The following is a 23,524-nucleotide window of genomic DNA, read 5'->3' on the forward strand; positions in this document are numbered from 1 at the left end:
TATAAATAATTACATATTGGTTTTTTAATATATTTTTCTTTAAAAATTATGATAAAATATATTTATTCATTTTTTTCTAAAAATGTTTAAATTTTGGTTAAGCATATATATATTTGTCAATTTCTTTTAAGAAGCATATATGAGTTGTTGGTTATATTATATTTATTATGTATTTACTATATATATTAATTTATACTCCACTTCTAATTTAAATTCATCACTTATTAAAAAATAATTTGATGATGATTTAACGTGCAAAATACTAAAATATATTAAAAATAGTATAATCGTTCAGGCATGAGGGGCATTTTTGTCCAACAAAGGGAATAAGTGTTACATTTATTAGTTTAGGAAAGTAAAAATGTTACATGATAAATAGTTCAAGTGGGCAAAACTTATTTTATTTCAATTGTTTTTTCTTTTTATTTCTGCCGAATTTTAACTCGATTTATATTTCGTGAAATATTACGAAATCCGTTAAATACTAATATATATTTTTAGTCTAAGATAATAATTAATTGAATTACAATTATTTAAAATTCTCAGCTGTCCCTTTAATGCACTGTATCGCTCTACCATAGCGCAAAAATAATACTCCTCGTGGCTTAGTTGTACCACTTACTGCTTCCTGCATTCAAAATTATAGATGAAAAATAAATAAATCTATATATAAATATAATTAATTATAAAATTTAGATGCAGAGTTGTCATGTACTATTATATATGCAGATCGGTTTTGCAACGTAGCATGCGTGTATTTAAATTGAAGTTATTAAAAAACCCCATCAAGTTCAGAGATTCTTCTTTCTCTTACAGTAGTGTACAGTGCATGTTCTGATAATATGCCTCCCAATAAATATTATTTTTATGAAAATGGATTTATTTATTTCTTTGGTAAATAATATTACCTTTATTTATTTTTTCTTGGAGTTCGTCATAATATATGATACTTCGACTCATAATTTTAGGCATTTTTGCTCCTGGAATAATTAATAAATTTATTAATTTTTTAATGAACTTCTGATCGTCCGTATTTGATGTGTGTCTAAATTTAGAGAGTTACCTAGAATCTAATTTGAATGCGGAAATGTTCGAATATGTTTAGATAAGTTGATCATCTGGTAATGTACCATACAAGGTAAGAAAATCATAAAAACCATACTAGAACTGCCCGATTATAGTTCTTCGGTGCTTTAGTCATAAAGTTGTAGGAGAATAAATAAGGTTGTAAGAGAATTTAATGTGACAAAAGTTTTGTCTTAGCATGAAATAACTGGTATTTATAGATGTCTCGAGTTATACGATTTAACATGCAGTCGTGAACTATTGACTCAGAGATAATCAAGATGTCATCGAAAGTCCATACACACATTGATCCAATTCAGGCTGGGTCAGGTCGCTACGATCCAAATAAAAAAGAGATGGATTTTGGTATGTTTTGCAATTAATAAGAGAACTCAGGGGCCTTTGTTTATAATTTCAAAACCTTGAATTAACCCAAATATTGGTTATAAACAATACGACAAAGGTTTATTTTCTTATATTTTTCTTTTTTATTTTATTTTTATTTTGAAATTGTGATTATGTCGTTTACATTATTATCAGTAAGTTGATAAATGCATCAATTTGATTAATAAGTTCACACTACAATAAACTCATTAAACTCACATTACAATAAATTACTGATATTAAATGAAATAAATACCCACACGTATAGTACAATTTAAACTCATAATCTCCAATGTATTCATGGAATTTAGTGTCAGCCATAAAATAAGACATGATACAATGATAAAAATTGGTTTAAAGAAAGGGTTTGTCCCGAAATTGTATACTAATTGAGAGAGAAAAATAATAAACCGAACAAAACTTTTATACAAATTGAGATGTTTAATATTTTTATTTTTTAATTTAATTTAATTTTAACCTTTCTTGATGTCTAAGACTATGTCCACCCTTTAGAAACCGACTTCTGAGATCTTAGGAGGACAAATTGAAGGTAAAAAACAAAAGGGACAGATTGAAAAAGCTTCATGTGAAATTACCAGAACACCCTCGATTAGCTCTTTTTTTTTTTTTTTTTTTTTTTTTTTTTTGAGTGGCTTCGACTCCCATCAATATGATTCAAGTCTCAATAACTATGAGTTCCTTATCTATGTATTTACCAATTTCCCACAAACGCAATATTTATATTAGCAAAGGGAATCAAACTCATAGCTCATGATGTTGCAAATAAATTTCGAAAAATTACATTTACACTTCTAATTTATAGTCTATTTAAATAAATCACTCATGTCTTTTGTGCAATTACAAAAATTACCCCTAACAGCTAAAAAATAGAGATAGTTTGTATAATAATATTGACTTTTTTAAGGTGTTTATATAATTTTTCATGAATCGGTAGTGCTTTGTATGATGTTAATATTTTTTGCGGATGAATATATAATTTTTTTAAAAACAGTAATAATTTATATAAATAACTATAATTCACTAATGTACATATAATTTTGGGTAAATGTAAGTTTCATTAATAAGTAAAAAGGTATAGTACAATAATATTCATTTTCAGGCGGTATCCTCAGCAGGCCAGGAGATACGTCACAATCAGTATAATGCATATGTACTAATCGAACTAGCTAACTCAATGCTAAGAATATGCTGTCTAACATATAATTATTCTAATTAAATTTGTGGGGTGGGGGGGGGGGTTGGAAAAGGGCAAAAAGAAGAGGATGAGATGAATAATGAATCTGGGATCATGAACCCCACTAAGTCAGGTCCATGATTACCCTCTCATTTGCAGCTCATAATTAATTAAAGTAGTTAATTAAGGCTGATCCCATGTCATTAGTATATCCTTTTTGAATAATAATTATTTAATCATTTTAGAAGGATAATGTAAAGGTGAGTAAGCACACGTGATTGCTTACGCCCTCTACATTCTCTCTTCTTTTCACTCACATCTTCATCTTTTTCATTTATCCTTCAAAAAGGAACACAATATTCTTTGTTTTAAGGAAAATTTATAATATACTATTTTGAAAAATTATAAATATCTTATTATTATTTAAAAAATTAAAAATAATTCATAAGATTAACGGTCGTCTAGCAAATACACCGTACAATGAGTTGTCACAAATATTACACTAACATTTTTTCTCAAAGGATGTACTTGTAATTTTACACAAATACATTCTTGATATGCATTACACTAACACCCTTGTAATGGATGAACTTGTAATTTTACAAATGTCAAGTGTACATTACACTAACACCCTCGTAGAAACGTACATGCAATTTTTAAAAAGTTTAACAGATTTTTGTGTTATTAGGTATAACTGTAAGGATGTTAATGTAATTTATCCTTATATAATATATTATTCAAGAATTATTAAACTGCAAATAACAACACAACAGTACATTATTACAAATTAACGTAAACCGAGCCAAATGCTCTAATTATAGTGAGATTAGAACTCATAATTTCATACTTGTAAAGTGAGGAATCCTCATGTAATCATTAGACAATAACTTTATAATCGATGAAATATATTCAAACACTAATTTATAAAAATAAATAAATAAATCTTATTGTTATTAAACAATTATATTCTTAAATGTTTAAAAAATGATAAATTTTTAACTTATTTATTAGAAGTAATTACATGTACACCTCATGATATTATTTCACATTTATAGATATTTAAAAAAATTAATTATTTTTTCTTATATTGGGCCTAGAGGTCCGGCCCACTAAAACAAAAATCTGGTCATGTATTTATGAATTATTTATTTAAATTTTTTTGCAATACATATATATAATAAATTAATAATATAAATTTAGTAATTGGCAGAATATATGATATTATAAAATGGGGTGTTATTTAAAATGGCAGATAAAAATGAAAATACAAAATAATTGAAAATGGAAAAAATTAATAATATTTCATGTGGAAGAGAGGATGAAATTGTTACATAGACTTGAATTGGATTGAGTAGAAAACAACAATGGACCTATGGAGCCGAAGATGATGGGCTTCTCCTTGTGCATTAAGAGGCTCAAACGGTGGCGTTTGGGCCCTGTATTTCTTTGTTGTTTTTACGTGGACGTGTCCAATTTCTATCAATGCACCAAGCAAGCAGACCATACTCAGATTCAAACACAAGATCTACCATAAAAAATGTGAGGGCCAACCATTGATTTTTCCCCCAGGTGACGTCGGCCTATACCAAACTTGGTTAGCAATTTGGCATAGAAAATGTGAAAAATATAGAAATTTTGATAAAATGATGCAATTTTAATTTTAGGGATAATTATAGTCCCTACTGCTGAAAATTTGTGTAATTACAAATAATATCTCTATAATGTAAAAAATTACATCAATAGTACTTCTGAAGTTTGGTTCCATCTAAACAAATAAGTTCCATAATTAGTCAGAATTTACTGAATTTGTTGATATTAATAAAAAAATTAATGAAAATTGATATTTACTCTTGATTAACTTATTACTGACTTATTGTAGGTCATATATTTTTTTTGGACTAAATTGTAGTTATGAACGTGAATGTATACATCATCATATGCATTAATACGTGAAGATATACGAGGATAATTTGATCATAAAAAATTTTATTTATCAGTTATAAATCAGTAATAAGTCAATCGAGGATAAATATATATATTTTTTTTATTTTTTATTTATATGAATAAATTTAGTGAATCTAACAAGAGAACTTATTTGGTAGACAGAAGCAATCTTAGAATATGATAAACATAATTTCCCAAATCATAAATAATTTACGTGTAATTATATCAAAATTCATCAGAGAAAAGTATAATTATCCCTTAATTTTATAGTATTTTGAACAAATGTAGTTATGATAATGACATAAGAGATGGGATTTAAAATGAATGAACTAGTGGAGGGATAAGCCCATAATCCCTTGAAAATTGGAATTAGATGAGGATAGTCGTATCCCTAATAAAGATTGAGGTTAGTCTTTTCTAATGGGCCATGAGGCCATCGGCCCTAACCCCTTTATATGCTTCACATCTGCTTTCAATAACTACACAAAAAAATTCATAAAAAGTTTGTATTAATTTAGTTATAGAATTAAATTATTATCTATTTATTCTTTTAGATACAAATAAGTAATTATATATCATTTTTTTGAATATATTTTCTTTAAAACATATGATAAATTTTATTTTGAACATATTCAACTTTTGATTAAGCATACGTATATATATTTTTAATTTTTTTAAAAAAGTATATATGAGTTGTTGGTTTTATTATATTTATTGTGTATCGACTATATATATTAATTTATATTCCACTTTTAATTTAAATGCTTTCTTTATTAAAAAATTTAACTAGACTATAATTTCATAATAATTTAATATGCAAAATACTAAAATATATTAAAAATAATATAACTGTCAAGGCATGAGGGGTATTTTTGACCAACTAAGGGGGTATGTGTTACATTTGTTAATTCGAGGAAGTAAATATTACATCAAAAATAGTTCAAGGGGGAAAGTGTAATTTTTTACCCTTTAATTTATTTTGATTAATTAAATTTTTATTTAATTAAATATGATGTGAGCATAAATTCTTTGGTATCATAGTATGTAAAATAAATTAGTATTTCGACACTCAAGTTAGTAGACGAACCAAATTGAAAAAATAAGAAAATAGAACAAAAACATAGATAGATTGTGAGTTTGGGCGGATGGGATTTGGTATTTATAAGTAAAATAAAATCTCTATAAATTAATAATCTTGGGACCATGAAATTTTATTAATTTAGAGAGATATTAATTTATCGATAAATTAATATTTTATTAATTAAAAGAGAGACTTTTTAAGTTCAGCAAATTTAGTACATATGTATTGAAAATAAATGAATTCATATATGTTTCATTGATTATATTCATGCATCAATCAATTCTTTGTAACTAATTAAATATATTCATGTATAATATCAATTCATTGTATACAATTAACTATTATATTCATAGACGAATGTCCAATTCATTGAAATTACTTAAATATACATGTTTATATTAATTCGCTGCACTCAAATAACTATTATAGTCAATTTAAATATATTCATGCATGATGAATGAAACATATACTATATAAATCTCAATATGAAAATAAAATGATTCATGGACACTCAGCTATGTCTTCTCATCTAAAAGACATCGCAAAATCATTCATGAATGATCAAATGCGTAAAGCATTACAAGCTTATATTTTAGCAAATTACCATAATATTTATAATTGTAATATTCATGAATTATTAATTTAGAGTTTTAATGGGACCTAATATTTATAAGTGAGTTTTTCGAAAAATTATTATCTTATTCTATTATCGAATTTGATGATTTTTACAAAAGCCCAAGTCAGGACCAAAAGATTTTATTATTTTATAAAATTTATTAATTTATAGGACCTTACTGTAGACCACAGTTTGGGTGCTCTATTTGATTGGGCTTCAGTAGAAGAGGGATACCCTACTACACGAAAGACACCTCCATTATGTTTAGATTTGTGTTTTAGTTGTTTTGTTTTGTGTTTTGGAAATAGAGAAAGAAAAATAGAGATAAGTGAGTGTGTGTTGAAAATAGATGATATGTTTGGATTTGTGTTTTGGAAAAATTTAAAATATTTTAAAATAAATGATGTAGGTTTGATGTTGGGAGACAAAAATTACTGTTCATTGTCAAATCATATATTTTTATATATAAATATGTCTATATATAAATATTTTATGTTTAGTGTTGTACTTTTGGGAGACAAAAAATTACTGTTTATTGTCAAATCATTTCTGTTTTATATTATGTATATATATATTATATATAAAAAATAAAAAAATAAAAAATACACAAATAAAATATAAAAATACAAAAATAAATATTAAGTATATTTTATCTTGTCTCGAGAAATACGAAAACACAAAACGAAACAAGCTATTCTTCAGGGCTATTTGCTTGGCAAAAAACGCGTTTGGTCATGGAACTATTCTCAATCCTAACTGTAAAAGATAAATACTAATAAATATCCCAACCTACCTACTCATCTCCACCACGTGGGGATGGGTCCTTCTTAATCCTATTGCCCCTATATTCACTAAAATATTCGTTCTCATTTACTTTCACCTACGACTATATGTGTATCAAAAACATTTTTGGATAAAATACCCATTTGTTTGTACCCAATTAAATCTTTTTAATATCTTACAAAAATTATAATGTCATTAATTTTATGAATATAAAATAATATTATTGTTACAAATTAATTCTTTTTATAAATTTATATGTGTATGTTTTAGATGTTAAAATATTAATTCTTTTTAAAATATGTTACTTCTGCATATATATTAGAATTTTTACAAATTATTTAGATTATTAATTTATAAAATATTAAGATTACATATTATATTTAAATATAAATAAAATTTACACATGTTTACATGTATAAAAATATTTACAATCCCGCTTCAATGGGCGGGTCGAGGTTAGAACCAGACAATTGCTATTTCTAGCCACTATAATTTTATTAATTTATATAATTTTAAATAAATAAATATATTTTTTTATAAATTAGGTTTTTGTGGCAAATATATTAAAGCAGGTACTATCGTAGACTGGAAGCCAAGGAATCGGCTTCCCCGATAACCATGGTTCCGTAACTAATGCCAACAAGCCCCAGTGCGCATTGCGCACGCGGTTTACCCTAGCTTCTGCCCACCCCAAAACCTATCCATCTCCACCTATAAATATCACATTTTCATTCTTCCGTCTTCGTCAGTTCTCTATCTTTAAGGAGGGTTTCGTATTATACCCCCTCTTTCTCTCATTTATTCTCTTTAGAAATACTCAGTAAAAATTAATGGCGGCCGCTGATGTTGAATTTAGATGTTTTGTCGGTGGTTTGGCTTGGGCCACCTCCGATCAGTCACTCGAGCAGGCCTTCTCCCAATTCGGCGAAGTCATCGAATCGAAGGTCCGTTTGTCGCAGAGATCGGATCCGACTCGATTCGCTCTAATCTGTTAACGTTACTGTTACTACTGTTACTACTGTTACTCTGAGTTACTACTGTTACTGTTTCTGTTGCTATTTTACCCCTGAAAAGGTACGTTCTGTCTTCCTCTTTTTCACCAGAGGGTTGAAGATCAGATAATCGCTTTTCAGTTTCTGTGAAAAAAAAAAGAGTTGAGATCTATTGGATATTTGATTGGATCTGATGTATTTTTATTTTATTTCTGGTCTGTCATTGCAGATTATCAACGATCGCGAGACTGGAAGATCCAGGGGCTTCGGATTCGTTACTTTTAAGGATGAGCAGTCAATGAGGGACGCAATCGAGGGGATGAACGGACAGGAGCTTGACGGCCGTAATATCACGGTCAACGAGGCTCAGTCCCGTGGAAGCGGTGGTGGAGGGGGATTCCGTGGCCCTCGCCGTGAAGGTGGTTATGGAGGGGGTGGCGGCGGTGGCTATGGACGCCGGGAGGGTGGTTATGGAGGTGGGGGCGGTGGTGGATATGGCCGTCGTGAAGGTGGTTACGGAGGTGGTCGCGGTGGGGGCGGCTACGGTGGTGATCGTGGTTACTCCAGAGGTGGTGCCGCTTCTGAAGGAAACTGGAGGAATTAGGATTTTATTGATTTTGAGTTGCTATCATGGGTTGTTTAAGTAATTCAGTCTTGAAGTGTCGTAGCTTATTGATGCTCTGGTTACGTTACGTGGTTACTGTATTTTTGACCTGGTGTTGGAGTTGTTACTGCCTTTTCTTGTATAAATCAAAGTTTACATTGTTCCGTTGAATGAGTAAATTGAGGTTTTTACATTTCTGGACTTCTTTCTTGTTTGTATTTTTAATTCGTTGGATTTATTTTTGCGAACTAAAGGCCAATCCGGCGCTTCGTCGCCCCTTCTTCTCTGGGTGACCACTGTTGACTCCCCCCCCCCCCCCCCGATCAGCGACCAGAACACTCTAGGCTCAGGTGCGGGCCGAAGATACATACTATATATATAGTATATGTATAGTACAAATATAAATATATATATAAAAATAAAAAAATATATTTAAATTATTTAAGATATATATAGTTTATTTTTTACAATTAAAAATCAATGATTGATATAAAATAGATATAATGGACAATTCAACGAAAAATTAATGCCGTCAGGGCTTATCTTAATGAAGAGGATAAGTATATAATATTTTGAAAAATATAGGAATTTTTTTGTTTATTTTTTTAACTTATGAAAGTAGTTAGCTAAATTTTAAAACATGAGATTTTTATGTAATTTATCCTTAAATTATCTTTTAGAAATATATAAAAATTGAAGAAGGTGAATGAAAAATTGTGAAAAAGAATTGTAAAAAAAAACCCACCTTCTCCATAATTTTTTTTTAAAAAAATAAGTAATATTATAATTTTTAGTTCATAAGAACATTTCGATCAACTTATAATAAAAAATGAATGAAAATCTAATGAAAATTAATGAATTGTGCTCATTGTTAGACGACTGTTAAAATCAAATGAATATTGTAAATTTTCAAACAATGATGTGTATTTATAATTATATCAAAACTTAAATTTATTCTAGATTAGATCAACTTGTTTAAACAACTTAAAAACAAAAAATGTAAAATAAAAATACATTTTTTTAAAAGATTATTTTTAAAAATAGGTGATGAATGCTTAAAATAAAGAGATAATTATACTCCACTTTCATGAGATTTGGTGTAATTACACGTAAATCTTTCGTGGTTTGGAAAAATTATATGTAGCACTACTGATGCTTGTTTTGATTTAACAAATTAGTCTCTTTGTTAGTTAAATTTACTAAATTTGCTGATATTAATAAAAAAATAAAAAAATTATATTTACTCCGATCGACTCATTATTGACTTCTTGCAGGTCAAATAATTTTTTTTATGATCAAATTATCATCATACATCTTTACGGGTTAATGTATGTGATGAGGTATATCTTCATTGTTATAAGAATAGTTTAGCTCGAAAAAAATTATTTGACCTATAATAATAATGTAATAAGTCAATTAAGAGTAAATATAATTTTTCATTCAGTTTTTCTATTAATATCAACAAATTCAATAGATTTTGACTAACAAAAAAACTTTTTTTTTTAGATAAAAAAAAAGCTCAAGAATATTATATATAATTTTTCTAATTACAAAAAATTTATATATAATTAACCAAACCTCATTGTTATAGAAGTGTAATTATACGTAAAATAGAAGTATACAAACACGTCATATGTAACCAACTGCAAAGATAAATGCAAGTAAATGTCCCACCAACTACTCATCAAGGATATAAATATCTCCCTCTTCTCCACCAGTATATCACGTGAGGATGGGTCCCCCCACGCAAAATATCTCCGAAACCCTAATTTTAACCGGAGTTAGTGTAATCTTAACCCAAGTTAGTGTATTCGGCAAGTTGCGTGTATTCATATTATATATAAAGAAAAAATATTTTTATATGTCATTGCATCATTAATTTTATTATTATACTAATAATAATTTTAATTAATTTTCTCTCTAGTATGTTCCTTTTTTTTTCTAAGATATAATATATTAATTTATATATAATTTTGAATTAAAATGTAAAACATTATTTATTAAAATACACATAAGCATATCTAATCAAATATAGTCTCTATGCATTCAATGTCTGCTTCCCAACCCTCCCCAAAACCTAGCGATTTCCCCAAAACCTAGCCAACTCCGCCTATAAATATCGCCTTATTCTTACCTCCGTCTTCCCTTGAGGCGGGTTCAGTAGTTTCCCCCTCTTTCCTCTCATTTCTTCTCCTTAGGTAAACTCTTAGTTAAGATCAATGGCGGCCGCTGATGTTGAATTTAGATGTTTCGTCGGTGGTTTGGCTTGGGCCACCACCGATCAGTCACTCGAGCAGGCCTTCTCCCAATTCGGCGAAGTCATCGAATCGAAGGTCGGTTGGTCGCAGAGATCGGATCCGACTTGATTCTCTCTGATCTGTTAACGTTACTACTGTTACTGTTACTACTGTTACTCTGAGTTACTACTGTTACTGTTTCTGTTACTATTTTACCCCTGAAAAGGTACGTTCTGTCTTCCTCTTTTTCACCAGAGGGTCGAAGATCAGATAAATCGCTTTTTCAGTTGAGATCCGGTTGAGATTTGGTTGGATCTGATGTTTGTTTTTGTTTTGTTTCTTCTCTGTTGCAGATTATTAACGATCGCGAGACCGGAAGATCTAGGGGCTTCGGATTCGTTACTTTTAAGGATGAGCAGGCGATGAGGGACGCAATCGAGGGGATGAACGGACAGGAACTCGACGGCCGTAATATCACGGTCAACGAGGCTCAGTCCCGCGGAAGCGGTGGCGGAGGCGGTGGGGGATTCCGTGGGCCTCGCCGTGAAGGTGGTTATGGAGGAGGTGGCGGTGGCTATGGACGCCGTGAGGGTGGTTATGGAGGTGGCGGCGGTGGCTATGGACGCCGTGAGGGTGGTTATGGAGGCGGCCGCGGTGGCGGCTACGGTGGTGACCGTGGTTATTCCAGAGGTGGTGGTGCCTCTGAGGGAAACTGGAGGGATTAAGAGTTTTAGTGATCTCCAGTTCTCACCTTGGGTTGATTTACTAATTCCGTATTGAAGTCTTGTGGTTTATTCATGCTCTGGGTTAGTTGGTTACTGTATTTTTGACCTCGTGTTGGAGGAGTTGCTTTGTGTTCGTAAGTCCGTCTATGAATCTATGTTTACAGAGTTCCGTGGAATGAAGTAAATTGAGGTTGTTACAATTCTTGACTTATTTCTTATTAATTCAATTAATTCGGGATTCGTATAAACAAACCTAACGTTAAACAAAAATAAAATCAATTTGCGGATGGGAAAATCACCTGGTTTGAGATGCATTAATACATACCATCTGAACAGAGGGACACCGTTTACTAGTTTTGGACCAATCCTGAATATGTGGGCTTGTTTACTAGTTTTGGACCAATTATTGACTATGCGAGCTGGCTCGGTATGATATTTAAATTTGGGATTCTTGTAATCACCTCATTCGAGATCTAATTACAATACAACGGAACCTACGAAAAAATTGGGCTTTTTTTCATCTTTTCAATTTTGTCGTCAAGAGCGCCCCTCCAAATGTTTCTTTTAGCCCTTTCCTGTGCCAATTTACCGACTTACGTTTTAGGGATAATATTCTGAGTATAGGGTATGGTAATGGTGTTGTCCGTTTCAATTTTTGTGATTTAGCCCCAAACCTCAAGTAAAAAAAAGTCATGGTAAAGCAAATATTCAGAATACAGAATGCACAGCAAACATTTAAATCGGGAAGAATACAAATGTAAGTGATATCCCATGAGTTGGAGTCAAAGATGGTACCCTGTCATTTTTCAAAGCCTAACGCTGGCGATAAGGGTTGCTATTCTGCTGCATCTTCCCCAAGTAGAGTCCCAAATAAACAACTATTATAATGAAAAGAGTTGTTATAGACATCACGATACTTTAATTAATAAAATAACTGACGATGCTTTAGCTAGCAAATATCAACATGACAATCATCAACAATTTCTCAAAGAAATCTTCTGCTAGTAAATAAGTTGTATTTTAGTCACATTTCAATATAATAATCATGAATTATATAATTCAATACTATCCCAATTAATTTATTAGTAAATATGGTCTTACTGTTTGAAAAACTGAAAATAAAAAAATAAAAATAAAATTGTTAGCCAACAAATGTGATTTTATGGTATATTTTGCGCGTTGTGACGTCAGGAAAAATGTTGCCGTTTCTTGGATTTTTTTTTTTGGTTTGGATAATTGCCGCTAATTTATTGAAGATAAAATTGTTTATGTTTATAAATTATGAACATTTTATATACTATTTTAATCATCGAGTATAATAAAAACTAATTTTTTTTACTCTAATTAATTAAACTAAAAAATAAAATATGAAAGCCTTAGTGTCATAAGTACTGTGTAGTTGTATCATAAGCATATCATATATTAAATTTAAAAAAATAATCATATCACATAACCCTATTGTATCGTATTTGTATCCTTGCAATATAGACAATGCCTTAAATAATTACTTTTGGACTGTGGCCCAATACAAATGATTGAGCAGTAATCAAAGATAGTTTTGTGCTGCTTTTCTGAATTGGGTCTAGGCTCCAACTTCTTTTAAGTGGGCCTCTCCGAATATAACTTGAGATTGCCTTGTAGGAACATTTCTATTCCACTTCATTTTCTCTCCTCTTTTGCTACAAAAAATCTTGAATGCTTTGTCGTCCGATCAAATTATACATAAATCACATGATAAGTATAATAAAATTAATTAAAGTATTATTAGTTCAACGCTGTTTGAGCTGTAATGATTCCAATTCTTGTGCTTTTTCACGGGACTAGTCTTCATTTTCCACGTCCCACAAGTTAATGCTTCCGGGTATCGAAATTTCGGCCCCTCAACTTAGACAAGGACCAGTCTAGTAATAGGGAGCTTTGATTCTTTGGTAGAGGTAACTTTCACCTAATGATTGGAGGAGTGGGATTAGCTTACGGTTGGAGCTTCCCCCTCCATTACCCTCCCATTCCCCCTACGTCCATTCAAACACAAACTCCAAATTTTTGAAATTCAAAATACATTTAAGTAAAAAAGACAGCATAGAATTGCCCATAAAAGTGATGAGAGAGAGCTGGTCTTGAAATGGAAGACCTAACAGCCCACAATAGGACCATTTATATTCGACTGCCCTTAGAATCAATACGATTTCATTTCACACACACTCAGAATATACATCTCATATTCCTCTCCCTCCAAAACCTTCTTTTATCACCACATATTTATGTTCACCCTAATCAACCTTCTTTAACTCTACTTCTATATATATATTTAGATCCCGTTTATTTCGAGTACTCGATTAAATGAATGATATTACACATTTAATTAATATAGGGTATATTATAGTTAGATTTCTCTAAAAATGCAAAATTTCAAAATTACACTTTTACCCCTTTCAAAAATTTACTATTTTCACTTGACCTCCTTTCGTTAGGGGCTTAGATGAAATATACTGACATTAGCAAAAAAACAATATAAAATTTTAATTTAACCCATTATTTAATATTCTCATGTAATAATTTTATATGTAAAGGAGAAAATTATAATGACGTTAACCTTAGTCCACAGATATATATTAGATTTATCCCGTTATAAATATAAAAATATTAAATTATAGGCAAAATAAAAAATTTATGTAATATTTTTTTTTTAGCATTAGCATTTTTCTAAGAGAAAGTTTAATTTCACATTTTCAAAAGGGTCTGAATATAATTTAACCTTTAAATGTATGAAAAAAAAAAAACTCAAAGTTAATTATAGAGTAGAGCGTTTACTTTGTGGATTTAATTCTATAATTGGGCTGGTTGGTTGATAGAGATTATTCAATAATTTAAATCAAAAGCTATAAGCTTCTCTTCATCAACTTTTGCAACTCGTTGATAAGCTTTTCCTCCAAACCTAATGTTTCAATGATTTTCATTTCATTACAGTTAAGCTGAAAACTTATTCTTACATTTTATTCTGACCACACAAATAAAAGTTATTGCAAACATGGTTAGGACAAATATCTTGGTATGTTCCAAGAAAACTAATGACCTGAAGCTGAAAGAAGAGATTTTCAAATTTTGCTTTATCGGGGGTGGGGATGATTCTTGCTATCAGGGTGGCTACCGGTCCACAGAAGAAGAAAGAAGCAGCTCCTCCGGTCCAGAAACCCCCCCTTATCTTCCATCATCTAATCTTTGCTTTATCCAGGATTCCCATTCCATGCCACAGATAAGAGAAGATTCTGCCTCGATTTTCATTTGTCCATGATTTTTACACGATATGCTGCTTATGTCACCCACAATATATATATATATATATATATATATATCATGGTACTTTTTCGACATTAGACCATTACCATGCTTCCGGGTGGCAATGGGTACAGATTTTCTGGCTCCAAAATATGATTACGAATCCTAATAACTAGGACAGGGGTGTTGGGTCTATTCCAACTCGCTCGATTATATTTTACTTATAGATAAATGAATATATAATAAATTATTTTTAATATGTGATATAGAAGTTGTTATTGATGTGTGATTTATTAATGAACAATTGAAATGGGATTTATTTGGATTATTTTGGTTAATCGTAATTTAGTCTAGTGATTCGAGGAAAAAAATTAAATATTTGTGAGGTGGACGATGGAACAATCTTATTTGTAATTAATATATTATTTTTTGCTAATTTATTTGTGGAATAATATGATTTGTTAAATTTTCTACATTTTCTTTCAATTAAAAGAAAAAATCGGGTCAGATCCAGAGCCATGAATTTTATAGCGGAGCACAATAGGATGGAAAAATTGTAGGAGGCAGGGCGGTTCAGGCTGGAGTTGGTGAGACAGGTCCGAGTGCACTCCAACCCGTTTTATAAAAATAAAGAATTTTAAACGACTCAATTTGAAAAAAAAAATAAGAGCATAAAAAAGAGTATTATCCAGTAGAAGGCGAACATCTGCTTTCTACTTTTTTCTCACTAAGAGTTTCATTTCTCGAAGCATTCGGAACAAAATCCTTAGAAGATTTTTTAATAGTAAAAATCACCAGTGAATCAATCTTTTCTTGCAAGACGAGAGATGATGTGGGGACTACAGTTAAGTACGTATTGTAAAATAACTAAAATGCTCTAAGTTATAGTTCTTATGTCTTAATAATTCACATGTACTATCCAGTTCAAACTCGCGTACGGACTCAGGACAATCATACAATCAGAACTACACTAACATTGCTAATTTGAACATCGAAAATCCAAGAGTGATTAGGGCCAAAGGACTAAATCAAAGATGGGAAGTGATGAGATGAAGAGTAGGTATTTGTGCAAGTGTGAATAGGAGGGAAAGGGGTGAGGTGAGGGTGCATAGTGAGCTGCAAATGTTGAGCTTTTCTGGGCTACAAAACTAACACAATCATTGTACGGAGGTTTCAGGTGGACAGCTATAAGTTTGTTGGAATGTTGTTATTTCATCAAAGTACAAAGACACAAAGACAAGAAATCCACTGAAAATCAGAGTCCCCCCAAAACCTCATGCAAACTACGTACTTAATCATTTATCACCTTAACTTTTTTGGTGCACCCATCACAAAATCTTTCACACAAGTGTCCATGGGATTGTGGGACCCTCCAAAATTTTCTCTTGTACGACCTATTTTTGTTTTTACCCCTCATTAAATTTTGGCAAAATCACTATTTTTTTTAAAAAATAATAATAAATATGAAATACACTTGAATTGTTGGGACATGAAGATCTATAAAGATATATATATATATATACGGGTAAAATCATAGCTATTTTTTTTAAATTTGACATAATTATGAAAATATTCCTTTAAAATGGAACATAATAATGTAGCATCTAAACGGTGAGGTAGAAATACTTTACTCTTACATTTTTTAAAATAAAAAATATATTTAAAAAATATAGAAAATTGAGGATGGGTAAAGTTAATAACCTATAAGGCATATTAGTCCGTAAAAATATTTTAAAAAAATCTAAACAATATATAAAATTATTATTCATAATATAAAAGGACATTTTGGTCAGTTTACTTAGGACATTACATTTTGATCAGTTTACTATACAAATCGATGAAAACTTAGAAGAAGGCTAACCAATGGACTTATTGTTAAACGAACATTAAATTTAAGGGATATTTGTGATTTTTCAAAAAAACGAAAAAATATTTATAATTAAATCAAACTCAGAGGAGATGACTGTAATTTACCCTGTATACCACACTAGAAGTTTGATATTTTTGTTATTATTCAAATAATTATAGGGTGGAGGGACATATAATTTGGGTAGAATTAAAGGGGGCAAAAAATGCAATTATAGGTTGTTGATTATGTAGGTGGGTAGATCTTTTGTCAAGTGGGATGCATGCTTGAATTTGAAGGAAGAATGGGAGTGAAAGAGGAAATAGGCAATCCCAATAAACCAACCCATGTGAAAACCCCTTGCTGTTTGGATACGAGTTAATAATATATACTAAACTAGGAAATCCAACACTAATTACCCAGAAAGGGAGGATTCTATTCCTAGATTCCATGCTTTCTACACATGACTTTCTTCCTTTTAATACACCCCAATTAAAAATTCTAACTCCAATCAAATTTATCCAAATATGAATCAATTATATGATTGGTCCTTTTCTTATGCCTTTAATTATTAAAAAAAATTATAATATTATACGCATAAAAATGATGATATATATTGTATTAAAACACAAGATATATATATATATATATACACGTACTTGCGAAATTATGATGGTGATGGGGATATATTAGAGATAAAGTAAAAGGATGAAAATATCCCCCACATGGACAAAATACGTTAATAGGTTAAGAATTCGCGCACTCATATTCAGGTTGGATTGAGACTGGTCTGTCCTGACCCAAAAATCCAAAATGAGGATCGTTAAATCATCTTGCTCATGATACTTGGAGTGAACTCAAATCAGGTTCTAAAACACCAAACTGGTATGGAGCAAACTTGATCTCTAACCGGGATCATATGAAAGTCGATGTTAAAGAAATTCAAATAATTAAAGACAAATTGTCTTTTTAAAAAAAAAAAAAAGAAGAAAGAAAAAACAGTGACAGAGAATTGTAGTAGTGAGTAAATTACAAGTGTGTGTCTCGAGAGGGACAAGAGTTTTTATTGGGGGGTTGAGATTCTTCAACGTTGTTAGCTTCGTTTGTCCTGCAGCTTCATCTTGTGGTTCTTAAGCTGACAAATCACATAAAAAAATTCTTCAGATTTTTGCAACTTTACAAGCCAACTGGCATTATCCCATCCCCACCCCCACCCCTGGAGCTTATAAAACAGCTCTGTTTTCGGCACTCTTCTCCACCATCTCTCTCACACTCCCAACTCTCTCTTCTCCATATACAACATTTCCTCCATCTTTTTCCTTAACTTCCTATACTGTTCTGTTCAAGTTTTCCGGTCGACAACAATGGCGTCGAGCTCCATGACCCGTGGCTCCGGCAGCGCCTGGACTGCCAAGGAAAACAAAGACTTTGAGAAGGCACTAGCAGTCTACGACAAGGACACCCCCGACCGTTGGGCCAATGTTGCCAGGGCTGTCGGAGGACGCACCGAGGAAGAGGTCCGAAGGCATTACGACATCCTCGTTGAGGACATCAACTGTATCGAGAGCGGCAGAGTGCCCTTCCCCAACTACCGTACCACCTCCTCCTCCGGAGGTGGTTACATGAGAAACAATGAGGAGCAAAGGTAGTAATAACTAATATAAAGTACACACTTTTGCTGCATTGTTATTAGACTAACAAATATTTCTTGCTTGAATTTGGTTAGATCGTAACCAATCAAATCATATAATAAATGTATTATATTTATCATGTGATTGGTTACTTTCTGAAATAACGTGTCTATTATATATATACTAGCTAGTTGTCCTGTTAAAGGACGATTAAACATGCATAAAAATTGATTATCATTGGATGTAAGAACTAAATCTTTGGATTATACTAAATTTAGGCAACTGATGAAAAATGATGTAACAAAGACTAATGTCCGTTGGTTGCATGTATGTGCTCGTGGGCATAAGAGCGGGTACACTACGTACCATGTACAGATAAATGTTGATATAATACTTTATTTGACACATGTCCTTAAGGGGACAATTCAATGGTTTTGGGACCAAACTTCTTTATGAGAGATCTCGTGTTTGAAATTAAGGTATATGCACCCGTATTAGGTGCATGACTGTTATTAAAAAAAAACTTTATTTAATACACATTGTTTAAATTAGCAACGTGAATCTTATGTAAATTTTTTGTATAATATCCTTAAAAATCAAAATCAGTTATATATATATATATTCCCATTACATTATTGCACCTTGATATTGAACAGTATAGTTGCCATGCAGGATGAAAAACCTGAAGCTGCAGTGAGCCAGCCGTCGGATACATGAAATAATAAAGGAAGCACCGTCCATCTATATATATACGTCGAGATCTACGTACGTACGCGGGGATATGTCTATCTATATATCTATACACATTATATATATATATATAAGAATATGCAGCTAGCATGCAGTAGCTTATGATGACCAGAATCACACACACACACAGAGTGGTTCTTGGTCGATCGTATTGGCAAGTTGTATATTTATATCCAAGTTGTTTGAGATCTATGTATTGATCACGACTACGTTTAGTATGAATGAAGATAGTGTTCCTCGCCAGCCAATTTTTATACCAAGATTTGGCCTTAATAATTAATTAACTAGTGAATTATAAATAATGAAATGAATTACCTAATATATCAAGTCATTTGAGCTAAATTATTTTTTAATTTTATAATATAATCGATCGTATCAAACAAATGCACGTATTTGGTGAGGCTCAATCGTACGTAATACCTAGTTCCAGAATTTTAATGCCTTAATATTAATTATTATTCGAGTGAACCTTTATTGGCAGACAATCACGACAAGAAATACCATTTTTTTTGTCATGAATACCACAGTCGAAAGTAAAAAATTATGATAAATGCTCGTTAGCCACGATTATGCAACAAGTATTAGCCAATGTATTGTTTGAGTAGGCAGGCCAAAATATTAGTTCATTATATTTTAATTCTAATTAAAAATTATGACAAATAGTTCATTATAGTTAAAGACGTGATAAATATTAATTAATTATAATCAAATTTTTATTTTACTTTTTCATTTATTAATTAATTATGCGTCATTTTCAACAAAAAAGGTTTTAAATTCACAACGCAACTTTTAAATAGAAAAATAACTAAAGACTCCTTAATTCTTTTTCCTTGAGCGGAGAGTCTAATTATCCATCCACATGTATATAAAAATATACAAATTTAGGCTCCTATTTGGAGAACATCAATAATTGTACCCCCCAAAGTTTATTGACTTATATTGAGAGATATATTTTAATTAGGGGATATTATTTAGTTACTAATCCATGAGCGTAATCCATAATTAATGGATTGAATTTTTTATTTCAAATCTTGATATATATCGCAAAACGTACCTGTATAAAGATGGTATCACTTATTATATTTATAAAAAAATTTATACACATAGTGCATGTTTGTTAATTGAAATAGAAGATGCAACATGCATGACTCACTAGAAGAAATTTTACTATTAACGGCTATAAATTAAAATTATGGTAAATAATTATTATTAACTATTGTTAAATAAAAATCAATGTAAAAATTTAAATTATCCATCATGAAAATTATTTATGCCATGGTTTATTTTCGCTCACTTGTGAAATTCACGGCCAACGACAATCACATGACGGTGGTTATAATGATTATTTACTATGGGTATTTATTTTTAACCATGACAATTAGCCATGGTTAAATGTTAAATTTATTCTAGTGTGACATATAAATTCAGAAAATCACGAAGATTAACAGCTTATAGTTCGAGTTCAAGTATACTAGATTGAAACTGATCATATAGCGAATGTGTCATACTTTTTATGTGATTGATATGCGATTTTAAGAGGGGGGGAAATAACTAATAATTTAGTAATTACAGGAACATTTGCCATATGATTTATATGGTATGATCAAATTAAATGAATTATAAATAAGGATTATCTTAAAAAATCTGGATTATTAATGAATAGTTCAGTGATTTAAGCCAAGAAAGCTGGGCGGACATGAAAATGATTGGAGGAAAGGGTGTAAGGGTATGTGGGATGAAGCAGTGCGAGCTGTTATTAGGTAGTGTTTGTTCACCAACCAATCCCTATTCCCAATTCCCAATTCCCAATTCCCAATTTCCAGCCCAAGAGATTCACATTGGCTTGTAGAACATTATCGTACGCCAGATATTCTCAGCATTAGGGCCACTAATTTTGGATTTTTGAAGCACATATATATAATTGTAATTATTTGTTTAATTATTATTCATGCTATTTATTAAAGCTTAAATACTTTATAATAATTAATTTTGATTGACAAAATATATTTATTAAAATATCTTAAATTTTACTTATTTCTTCTGTATATAAATATCTCTTTAATTAATTAACTATATCAATAATCTTTCAATTTCATATATATATTTAAATTAATTTATTTTATCAATTGTAGCGTGCTGTTTATTTTATTTTCATCCTTGTTAATTAATTAAAAGAATATAGTACAAAAATAAATTATTAACATAGATGAACTTTTCGTATTTCCCACAGTATATTTATATTTTTATGGGGATATTGTTATAAGTAAAAAGAACTTTATCATTTAAACAGATTATTTCCTACATATTTCAAATCAACTCGACTTATCATTGGTGATAAATTGTTTATTTTAGGGATAATTATAATTACACCCCTCATTTATTATCTTTTTACACAAATCACCCATGTCTTTTTAAAAGTTACAGAAATCACCCCTAATAGCCATTAAGTCCAAAAATGCCCTTGTTGACCTGGTCAAAATTTAATTTAATTTTTCAATAACAGAAATGCCCTCAAAGGTGCCTTGTAATTACTAAAAGGTATAGGGGTGTCAAAATAATGTTTATGGAAATGAATAACATGTCATGTATATTTTTTATTAGGAACAATTATATTTACACTCTCACTTATTGCTTTTTTATACATACTACCTTTGCATTTTTAAAAATTACAGAAACCACCCCTGATAGCCTTTAAAATCTCAAAATGCCCTTGTTTACAACTTTAATTTTATTTTTCAATAATAGAAATGTCCTCAGGGGTGTTTTGTAATTACCAAAAGTTAGAGGGAGTCAAACTAATATTTATGGGGATGAACAATATGAGCCCGTATATTTATACTAATTTTTAATTTAAATTTAAACTATTTTATAACTTTTTTTAATTGAATCTCTATGTAAAATTACACCTTTTAATAATTAAATATTTAATTATTTAATTAATATATTAATAAAATTAATTACTAGATTATAAGTTTAAATTAAAAAGTTATCACGCTTTTCTAAATTTTTTAAATTATTAAAATTCAAAAATATTTATATTCTATTTTTATTTATATTTTAGATTATTAAATTAATTTTTTAAAAAAACTATTCCTTCTTCCTAATCCTATCGTTGTGCCCACCTTCAACTCCTGCATGTACCCTCGTTCACACAGCCCCAATGTTGCCTATGCCTCGCCCCACTTGCGCCTTTCACCCCACCCGCCTCTATCATCGTTGGCCATCAAAATATATATGTATAAATGTATAAAAATATATATAAAAATATGTTCAATTATATACATATTTATATTGTATAAACATATATATGTGTATAATTTATTAATTTTTATAAAATTTAGTTATAAATAAAATAATTTTTTTTTTAATTTTGAGAATTTAAAATGATTTAAACAAGTTTGACAATTTTTAAATTTGAATTTATAAGCTAGTAACTAATTTTTATGAGTATATTAATTAAGTAATTTAATATTTCAATCATTAAAGAGGTGTAAATTTATATACATATTCAATAGAAAAAAGTAAATAAAATAATATAATTTAAATTAAAAATTAGTATAAATATTAAAAAACAGGCTCATATTATTCATCCATATAAACATTACTTTGGCATCCCCTCTAACTTCTCTGAGGGTATTTTTGACATTGAAAAACTAGATTAAAGTTTAACCGAGTCAATAGGGGTATTTTGGGGTTTTAAAGGCTATCATGGGTGGTTTCTGTAATTTTTAAAAAGATAGAAGTGATTTGTATAGAAAGACAATAAATGGAAGGATGTAAATGTAATTATCCCTTTATTTTATCTTACCTTTCTTGATTTAATAAAATAAATATAATAAAAATGTAAATTACACACTTATACTTAGCTTGATTCAACCATTGATAACAAATTAAAGATCAAATTGGTTAATAAATTTGACATATCAAAGACATTACTAATTAAAATTGGTCTCCAATGTCTCAAATTTCTAAAACCCCCCCCCCCCCCCACACCCACACACATAGAACTACAACTATCTCATCATTGTTGCGGTGATCTCTTTGTTCATAGAGTGAGTAACGTACTATGCAAGCGCTACATATTCATACCAGAAAAAATTGTGATCGTGTTTTACGATCTTTATAATTGATCAATTGTAGTCAATAACTAGTATTTAGTCCCATCAAACATCTATGAAAGTGATGTAGGCAAACACTTCATATTAATTGAAGAGAAGGAACTTGAGCACGCGGCTTATAAGTTCTAAGGCATCATCATCTCCTCAAAGAATTATTTTTCTGGATTTATAAAGTCAAAACAGATAATATCTTGCAAATTGGGATGCTGATCACATCGCACACCACCATTCAACGTAACAATTAAACTAAAAATAATTATCGGTATTTTTTAGAGTG

General features: G+C 30.2%; 3 protein-coding genes across 5 annotated transcripts; all 3 read left to right on the top strand.

Annotated features, from left to right (window-relative positions):
- LOC105172892 (glycine-rich RNA-binding protein 2-like) lies at window positions 7,798–8,865 on the top strand. Its single transcript, XM_011094497.2, has 2 exons — window positions 7,798–8,012; window positions 8,290–8,865. The coding sequence occupies exons 1-2, from the start codon at window positions 7,899–7,901 to the stop codon at window positions 8,662–8,664; spliced, it is 489 nt and encodes a 162-aa protein (XP_011092799.1). The 5' UTR covers window positions 7,798–7,898; the 3' UTR covers window positions 8,665–8,865.
- On the top strand, window positions 8,119–11,826 carry LOC105172891 (glycine-rich RNA-binding protein 2-like). Of its 2 annotated transcripts, none has more exons than XM_020697217.1 (2): window positions 8,119–8,142; window positions 11,255–11,826. In XM_020697217.1, the coding sequence occupies exon 2, from the start codon at window positions 11,324–11,326 to the stop codon at window positions 11,624–11,626; it is 303 nt and encodes a 100-aa protein (XP_020552876.1). In that variant the 5' UTR covers window positions 8,119–8,142; window positions 11,255–11,323; the 3' UTR covers window positions 11,627–11,826. The 2 variants fall into 2 exon arrangements, with proteins under 2 accessions (XP_020552876.1, XP_011092798.1); XM_011094496.2 differs by lacking the exon at window positions 8,119–8,142 and adding an exon at window positions 10,794–10,997.
- On the top strand, window positions 17,985–19,370 carry LOC105172893 (transcription factor RADIALIS-like). Of its 2 annotated transcripts, none has more exons than XM_020697464.1 (2): window positions 17,985–18,393; window positions 19,041–19,370. In XM_020697464.1, exons 1-2 carry the CDS (start codon window positions 18,113–18,115, stop codon window positions 19,054–19,056), a joined length of 297 nt encoding a protein of 98 aa, XP_020553123.1. In that variant the 5' UTR covers window positions 17,985–18,112; the 3' UTR covers window positions 19,057–19,370. The 2 variants fall into 2 exon arrangements, with proteins under 2 accessions (XP_020553123.1, XP_011092800.1); XM_011094498.2 differs by having other exon boundaries at window positions 17,996–18,393; window positions 19,052–19,370.

The sequence above is a fragment of the Sesamum indicum genome, linkage group LG10 (genome assembly GCF_000512975.1).
Source record: "Sesamum indicum cultivar Zhongzhi No. 13 linkage group LG10, S_indicum_v1.0, whole genome shotgun sequence".
NCBI lineage: Eukaryota > Viridiplantae > Streptophyta > Magnoliopsida > Lamiales > Pedaliaceae > Sesamum > Sesamum indicum.

What these genes read in the sequence shown, in the direction of transcription:
- LOC105172892 (XM_011094497.2), top strand. Translation starts at nt 7,899, where the DNA reads ATGGCGGCCGCTGATGTTGAATTTAGATGTTTTGTCGGTGGTTTGGCT. An exon ending in GCGAAGTCATCGAATCGAAG is followed by an intron (nt 8,013 to 8,289) that starts GTCCGTTTGTCG and finishes CTGTCATTGCAG; the next exon opens with ATTATCAACGATCGCGAGAC.
- LOC105172891 (XM_011094496.2), top strand. Translation starts at nt 10,884, where the DNA reads ATGGCGGCCGCTGATGTTGAATTTAGATGTTTCGTCGGTGGTTTGGCT. An exon ending in GCGAAGTCATCGAATCGAAG is followed by an intron (nt 10,998 to 11,254) that starts GTCGGTTGGTCG and finishes TCTCTGTTGCAG; the next exon opens with ATTATTAACGATCGCGAGAC.
- LOC105172893 (XM_011094498.2), top strand. Translation starts at nt 18,113, where the DNA reads ATGGCGTCGAGCTCCATGACCCGTGGCTCCGGCAGCGCCTGGACTGCC. An exon ending in AGAAACAATGAGGAGCAAAG is followed by an intron (nt 18,394 to 19,051) that starts GTAGTAATAACT and finishes GTTGCCATGCAG; the next exon opens with GATGAAAAACCTGAAGCTGC.